The sequence below is a fragment of the Propithecus coquereli genome, unplaced genomic scaffold (assembly GCF_000956105.1).
Source record: "Propithecus coquereli isolate 6110/MARCELLA unplaced genomic scaffold, Pcoq_1.0 Scaffold469, whole genome shotgun sequence".
NCBI classification, from domain to species: domain Eukaryota; kingdom Metazoa; phylum Chordata; class Mammalia; order Primates; family Indriidae; genus Propithecus; species Propithecus coquereli.
Window position 1 is genome coordinate 998,989 of NW_012150496.1, and position 8,920 is coordinate 1,007,908.

Sequence of the window (8,920 nt, forward strand, 5' to 3'; positions counted from 1 at the left end):
AATGGCAGAAGTACGTACCAAGGATACATACTTCATCTTTTACCATCTCTTCTCTTCAGGTTTTAGTTATCGCCTGTAAATAAATAACTCCCAGATTAATATCTCCTCTCTTAAAAGTTTCTGTCTCCCACTTTCAGATTCATACTAAATACCCCCAACTGGATGTTTTATCAGGTCTCAAATTTAATATTTTAAAACCAAATTCATTGACTTTTACCACTTTCCTTCCTACTCCTACTTCCCATTTACCCCAATTTCCCAGGCTTAAAACTTCAGGATTATCTTTGATTCCTGCCACTCTGCTGTGTCCTACATCAAGTCATTTGCCAAATTTTGTCAATTCCATCTTGGCAGTATCTTTCCGTTCTCACTGCCACTACCCACCTTCTCTTTGATTAGCCTTCCCGTTTCAGATCATTCTACCACTCAGACGCTTTCAGTGACTCTCCGTTGTCTACAGGACAAAGTACAGACCGCCTGGTCTTTCAGGTCCTCTAGATCTGACCCTAACTGGCCTTTCCAGATGTATTCCCAATTATTCTACATACACTTCAGCCAAACTGAAATACTCACCAGTCATCGGACATTAATTTATTTTTCAATCTCTCTGCTTTTGGTGTGGTTTTTTGTTTGTTTTTGCTTGATTGAGGATGTTTAGGTTCGGTGTTACTTGTCTTTTCATTGCCTACCTCATATGCTACTGCTTTCTTCAAACCTTTGCTGATTTTCCCTTTTAGGAATGATGTGAAATAGTAATGTATTTTCCTTCTTGAAATAGTAATGTATCATATATGGAACCTTTGGTTGACTTTGGTTCAGAATAGGTTTATTTAGCGCCTACTGTATGCAGACACTGTGCTAGGAATTAATACACAACTGCAAAGAAGTAAACTGCCTGCCATTGAACAACTCACAGTCTAATCCTCTACATGCACTGATAGAAAGTAGATGTGAGGTAAGGAAGTGAAAATGTGTCAGAAGTGGTCAACTCGAAGGGTGAGAGAAACCTTCACAGAGGAATTTTCTGGGTGGATGTGAGTGTCTCCTGGTGGGGTAGGGCATTTTAGGTAGAAGGAACAACATATGCAAAGGAACAGAGACACAAAATAGTGTGGTGTGTTGGAGTAATTTAGTATTGCTTCAGCACAAAAGTTAGGGGAGGGGTGGTAGAGAGAGACATTGTGAGGATATGTCAGGAGACTAAAGCAGGGATAGAGCACAAAGAGCCTTTTATACTCTGCTAAGAAGTATGGACTTTTTTCTGTGAGTAGTGCTAAGCCATTGAAGAGTTTTAAGAATAGCAGTGACATAGTGTTAAAACATAAGATCACTCTGGCAGCTGTGTTGAGTGGAGTATTTAGGGGAGTGGAGTTGGTAACACAAGAGAGGGGAATTTTTATAACAGTTCAGGCAGGAAATTATGAAAGTCTGAACAGTCAGGTTGAATATATTGTAGATATTGGGGTACATCCTATTGGTGGTTCTAGAGCAGGAGTCAGTGAACTATGGCCCATGGCCCAAATCTAGCTAAGCGCCAGTTTTCATAAATAAAGTTTTTGGGGGGAACATAACCACACGCATTAATTTATATATTGTCTATGACTGCTTTTGTGCTATTAGTACAATGGCAGAGTTGAGTGTATACAATAGGGAGTGCCTGGCCCACAAAGCCTAAAATATTTACTGTCTGACCCTTTACAGAAAAAGTTTGCTGATCCCTATTCTAGACTTTCAGTCCATATCATATTCATCTCTGAATCCCCTACAGTACTCTACATAGGTCAAAATACTGAACACTGAGCACATGGTGGGTGTTCAGTGAATATTTTGTGATGAATAAACTTATACATGTATTCTGAATCAAACTACATCCATAAGTCATAATTTCCCTACTTAGTAGATGTAGCTTTCTTCTAGCTCAAAATTGCCAAGGGTTTGCATAGTGTGGGAATATAATATTGGGTCCTTTATAGAATGGATCCATTTAGGGCCTATTTTTCACTCTTCCTCCTTGCTATAAGAAATGTCTTAGGCCAGGCGTGGTGGCTCACACCTATAATCCTAGCACTCTGGGAGGCCAAGGTGGGAGGATCACTTGAGCTCACGAGTTTGAGAACAGCCTGAGCAAGAGTGAGACCCTGTCTCTACTAAAAATAGAAAGAAATTAGCTGGACAACTAAAAATATAAAAAATTAGCAGTGCGTGGTGGCACATACCTGTAGTCCCAGCTACTCAGGAGACTGAAGGCAGGAGGATCACTTGAGCCCAGGAGTTTGAGGTTGCTGTAAGCTAAGCTGATGCCACATCACTCTTCCCAGGCAACAGAGGGAGACTCTGTCTCAACAAACAAAAAAAAACAAACAGAAAACAGGAGTTCGAGACAAGAAATGTCTTTGTAAGAAGTGATGGTGACTTCAAGAAAAACTATGTAAATGATGTGAAAATTGCTCCCTACCATACTTTCATCTTTCATCTCAGACCACATGAAAGCATCTTTTTTTCTTGTTCTTCTTAAGATACAGGGTCTTGCTCTGTTGCCCAGGCTGGAGTGCAGTGGAGTGATCATAGCTCACTGCAACCCTCGAACTCCTGGGCTCAGGCAATCCTCCTGCCTCAGCCTCCTCAGTAGCTAGGATGATAGGCACGGGCCACAATGCCTGGCTAATTATTTAATTTTATGTAGAGAAAGGGTCTCACTGTGTTGCCCAGGCTGGTCTTGAACTTCTGGCCTTAAGCGATGCTCCGTCTTGGCCTCCCAAAGTAGTAGGATTACAGGCATGAGCCTCTACACCCAGCCTGTGCATCTTAATATAACCCACAATAGCTAGTTTACTAGTTATCAGATTTATCGTATATTGGCCATGGGATTTTTATGTTATTTAGTCATTTTTCATTTTTACTATAGTAATCCTAATCCCAGATGTCACTCTAAACCATTGTCTCAATAAGAAACATGCTTTCTTCAAGCATGTATTAGGTTTACCTACATACGAGGCAAGGAGGAATGGTGGGAAGATGGCAGATTTTGTAATCAGAAGGTGTGGTTATGTATTGCATTGCTTTCACTTTTTTTGTTTCTGACCAGTCAAGGGGAAATACCATTTTTTTCTCCACCATTTTTATGAGACATTTGCAAGTAAGATGTAATACAAATAGTTCACATTATCTGCCTCACTTTTTCCATGTAGTTGAATTCCCTTTAAGCTAATAATATAGCTTAATAGGTATATATATATCAGGTAATATATATTGATTTGTGATCAATATCCTTTGTACCAAAAAGAGATATTGCTAACATTTATTTCTTTTCTTGCATTTAAAAAAATCTGCATTATCAAAGATCTTTCTTTAAACACTATTTTTCCAACATGCCTCCTCAGCTGAACAAAAGATAGTTTTAGTCTTCACATTGCTGTAGATGTTTATAGCTTTAAAAGTAGTGATTGATGAATACCTATTTAATTTGAAATTTATGATTAAAAGTTGTTGTAGAACTTTAAAACATCCACAACATTCATGATGTTCTTCATATTAAAAAAGCCATTATTAGTGTTATTTTGCTTCCTTTTCAAAAGATTTAGGGCTAAACAAAGATTTAGTCAGATGGACTAAACAAGTCTTTCCTGTTAAACTGTTTTTTCAGGTTTTCTGAAACAAGTGGAAAATCTGGTCATAAACACCTGATGTTCATGTCATTTGTACTTGAACCCATGTTTGCGGTCAACTAAAATTGATGTGACATTTGGTTGTTTTTACCTTGAAAGGAATTTCTGCTTCAGGTAGAGAAGATTCATAATTCCAATTTCTTCTCTAATCTATTATAAGGAAGTAAATTGAGGACACACACACATACGCTTTCCAACTGAATTAAAGCTCTGAGTTATATTTGCAGAATTTCCATAAAATTATTTCTTATTTTCTGTAGAATTTTTGATTGATTAAGGTCATTCTACCCTTAATTTAAGAGGAATGATAAGAACTTTGAAAGGTCAGATTTAAAAGGTTATGAAATTTAAGGGTGACCACTTGATATTTGCTAGTGTTGAAATACAAGTTTATTAGTTTCTGCAGGTATAAGCTGAAAGATGCTGCCTCTTCTATATTGATTAGCTGTTATAAATAAAATGCCGAAAAAATCTTACTAATTCAAACAAATGAGAAAAGGTTTTCTGAATGAGTAAAAATTCAGAATTGTAGACCCGAAAATAAGATTTTATAAATTTTGGTAAAATACTAAAAGTTAGCCAAGAGAAGTCCTTAGAAAATTTATTTTAATGAACAAGTGGGAATAATTTACAATTGGAATATTGGTTGCTTACAATAATATAACTTCCTGTTACACCGGAACTTATCAGGAGTACCTGAAAACAACTTGTTCTAAAACACCTCTTCCCCCTAGCCGTCGTCATTTGCTTTTAATTCATTGGGTAAGTCCTTTCTTAATAATTAATAAAAAGACAAGTTTCATACCAGCTTCAGTCCTGAAATCTGTCATATTTTCTAGCAAACATTGAAAGATGGACAAGATTTCTCTTTCTAATACGAATATCTATGTGTGTCCATCATTTGAATTCAGATGGGCTCAGAGCTATGTAGGGAAAGGATATTTAAAATGAGGCTGGTAACACCATTGATTTTAGTGTGATTTTTATCAGAGCTTGCTTCTTCACTTTTTCCTAAGAGTTTGTACCTTGTAGAATGATTTTAGATGTGTCAAAAAGTTTTAATCAGAGACCTAGAAGGGAAATCCTGTATCACCCTTAATGACTTATGAAAATCTCCAAGTTTGTATAAGTATAAAATGAGGTAATATCTATAAACATACTGTATAAACTAGAAAGAACAATAGACATTTATAAACTATGGACTATCATAATTCTTTCATGGAGATGTTTGTTTCCTATAACACCATTTTCTTTTTTTTAAATTTAGAAATGCCAAATAAATGCGATTAACGTTTATTAAATGCCTAACGTGCTGATGAAAGTTCTATTAATAATTTAAATGTTAATTGTCCTATTAAGTAGAATATTTGTCTCTTTAAATGTTACTTATTATTTTCTCTCTTTTTAAAAGCACAGAAGTCATACATGAATATATTCTTTTGTGAAAGATTCAAGGATGCCAAAATATGTAGGGAAAAATGACAAAGGTCGTCTCTAACACCCTTTTCCTTTCCATCTCCAAAGTTAGCCAACATTTGGGATATACCTTTATAGTTTGTTTTCTTTATGTTTACTTGCATGTACTTGTGTGCTTTTTAAAAAAAATGAACATTAATGGAATTGTACTGTAATTTACATTTTTCACTTGCCAATATGCTTGGATAGCTTTCCATGTCAGTACATGTACATTTTGGACATACGCACAGTATTCTAGACTCTTACCCATAATTTAACACATTGACTGTCACGTTAGAAAAAAATTTTTTTCCTTGGGGCCATGATATTATATTACAAAAATAGAATAAAAACTTCAAAAACAAAACGATCCTTTTTAATTTAGTGAAAATTTTGTTATTTCTTATTGTTTTCTGTGCATAAGTTATATGCCATTAAATTGTCAATATTAATGTAACAATAAGAACACCAACAAGTAAGATTTTCACGAACCAACTGCAAGATTTTGCCCAGGGAGCCACCCATCACGTAACATGTATGCTACAGCATGGCAGCGTGAGTTGCCTGTGTACCACGCAGCTCTCAAGGTAAAGAGACATGTGAGTTACATATGCTTCATGAGGCCCCAGGCTCAAAACTAGCATGAGTTAAATGCAACTCACATGGCAGTTAATGTGTTAAGATGTAAGACCTGTGAAGACAGGGACCTTATTTTATTTACTATGTCTCTAGTTCTTAGAACAGTGCTTGGTGTATGGTAGGCACTAAGTTAATACAATGAATGAATGAGTAAACAGTATATTTAACATACAGATTATTTCTGGTTGTGGCTATTGAAAATAATACTGTTGTGAAAATGCTCTCCTGTCCCTCCCGATCTACACAGCACAGTCATTTTCCAGGGTAGGTACTCAGACATATTTTGAAGACATGGTTTCATTGTCTTCTAGTCTAGTGTTGCCAGTGAGAGTTATCATACCAGTCTTATTCTGGTTTCTTTGCAGGCAACCTGGTTTAGTCTCTTAGAAAGGTTCCAGGACTTTTCATGTTTGGTGCTCTGAAAGTTTACAACAGTGGGTGTAGATAGATGTAGGTTTCTTTTCATTTATCCTGATCACTCATTGAATCCTTTAAACTGCAACAACACACCTTTCTTCAGCTGTGGAAAGTGTTTTTCTCTTCTGTCTTCTACTGTTTGTTCTCTATCATTCTTTTTTCCTATCTTTCTGAAACTCCTATTAGATCAATGTTAAAACTTCTAGATTTATCCCCCATGATTTTCAACCTTTCTCTCTCACTTTCTGTCATTTCATGGGATTTGGGGCAGGAAGGGAGATACCTAAATGTGTTCTGTTTGCCATCTTGATCCAGTTTCCTGATATGGTTCTTTTTATCCCACAAGCCGACTTTTTTTTTCCCATGTCTGTCATTTCGTTTGTCTCAGCAGTCTGTTTCTAAAGGAACATGACTCATTTTATAATAATCAACAGAAGGTTGATATTTACTTAACATGCTTTTATTTTATAGTCACCTTTTTTTGAAGATTCCTTTTTTTTTAAAACCATGATACCAATTTAAAAATTAGACTCTCTTACTTTGTGCTATTGGTAGTGAGCCCAGTTGCATTAAAAAATGTGTTGGTATCTTAATCACTCATCAGGTCTAGGCAGCTCCAAATGCTGATAAAGGCCTTGATGCTTCTCCAGATGTCTAAGTGTTAGCTCCAGGTGCACGAAGTAGAATATTTGGAATTGGCACATAGATTCTCAAGCACAAAGCATGAGTACAAATCAAAGTTTTAGATTCTTGGTCTCCTAGAGTAATGGTTCTTAAACCTTGTTCAGTATCAGAATCACCTATGATACTTTATAAAACAGTAAATGCTCGGGCCCTCTAGTGGATCTGTTAAACCAAAATTCTGAGGCAGTAGGGCTGGGCATCTATTAATATATATATCTCTAAAGGCCCTAGAGGTTATTCTAATGTATAGTCAAGGATGAAAACCATCATTCTTATCCTTTGTGTGTATTTTCTTTTTGTATGTATTTTTCACTAGTTTTATTCTCTGTATATATTTTCTCTTACTCATGACTCATTTTTTTACAAAAATGGCTATATAGTGTTCTTTGGTACAGATGTGTTGTAATTTATTTAACTGGCCTCTTCTTGCTGGACATTTAATATGCTTGCAGTCATTTGTTATTACAAAGTACTATACTAGATATCCTTGTACATATAACTGCATACATTTGTGAATGTATTTATGGGATAAATTCCTAGAATGGAATTGTTTAGACAAAGGATATATATATTTGTGAATTTGAGAGACATGTTTATTTGTTTTTTCTAATTTTTTAATTGTATTAAAATAAATAAAACATAAAATTTACCATCATAACCATTTTTAAATGTACAGTTCAGTGGTATTAAATGCATTTATAACTTTGTATAATCATCACCACCACCCATCTCCAGAACTCTTTTCATCTTGTAGAACTGAAACTCTGTACCCATAAACAATAACTCTGCATTTCCTCCTCCCCCAGCCCCTGGCAACCACCATTCTAATGTCTGTCTCTGTGAATTTGACCACACTAAGTACTTCATAAAAGTGGATCGTACAGTATTTGTCTTTTTGTGACTGGCTTATTTCACTTAGAATAATGTCCTCAAGGTTGATCCATGTTGCAGCATATGTCAAATTTTCCTTCGTTTTTAAGGCTGAATAATAAATAGTCCGTTGTGTGTATGTGCTACATTTTGCTTATCCATTCATCCACCAGTGAGAATTTGGGATGCTTCCACATTTTAGCTATTGTGAATAATACTGTTATAAGCATGGCTGTTCAAATATCTCTTCAAGAACCTGTTTTCAGTTTTTTGGGTTATATACCCAGAAGTGGAATTGCTGGATCATGTGGTAATCCACCAAACTGATTTCCACAGTGGCTGTACCATATTACATTTCCAGCAGTGCACACTGATTTCTCCACATCCTCACCAACACTTATTATTTTCTATTTAGTAGTCATCCTAATGGGTATGAGGTGAGATTTAATTGTAGTTTTGATTTGCATTTCCCTAATGATTAGTGATGTTGAGCATCTTTTCATGTTCTTATTTAAGGCCATTTCTTTATCTTCTTTGTAGAAATGTCTATTCAAGTCCTTTGCCCATTTTTGAATTGGGTTGGGTTTTTTTTCTTAATTTTAGGAGTTCTCTATATATTCTGGATATTAATTCCTTATATATGATTTGCAGATATTTGAGTTTTTGATCCATGAAAATATACTTTATAATCCTCAGGTGTTATATTCTTAGGCTGAAAATATTCTTAAATATTCTTAAATCTGGGAAGTCCTTACATTTTGTTTTCATTTATACTTAGGCCAGCACTAAAGTGGAAGTGGACATGGAGAAAGCGGAGAGCCTGCAGGTGACAAGAGGAGACTTCCTTGCTTCTTTGGAGAATGATATCAAACCAGTGAGTATGAATATTGAATGATATATAAGCCAAAAATAATAATAATAATTCAGGAGTAAAATAAGTGCCATTTTACCCAGTATTACAAAAGGTTATATCATATGCAGTTTTATAAAATGAGAAAAGTTTAGTATTAGAAGTGTCCAATATAAGAAACATCTATACGATAACCATAATGGCTGGGTGATTAACCAATACTTACCTAAATATTTCTCGTGATAGGGAGCTTACCATCTTATAAAGCAGACTATTCAATTTTGAGACTTTCTTTTTTTTTTAATATATTTTTTAAAATTTCAGAATATTAGGCCGGGCG

General features: G+C 35.3%; 1 protein-coding gene across 1 annotated transcript in view; it reads left to right on the top strand.

The window, feature by feature from the left end:
* The window catches only part of NSF (N-ethylmaleimide-sensitive factor), a 187,097-nt gene that overhangs the window by 127,746 nt on the left and 50,431 nt on the right, over positions 1–8,920 (top strand). Inside the window, exon 10 of the mRNA XM_012655230.1 lies at positions 8,509–8,604. Within this exon, the coding sequence (XP_012510684.1) occupies positions 8,509–8,604 (96 nt within the window). The remainder of the gene's footprint in view (positions 1–8,508; positions 8,605–8,920) is intronic.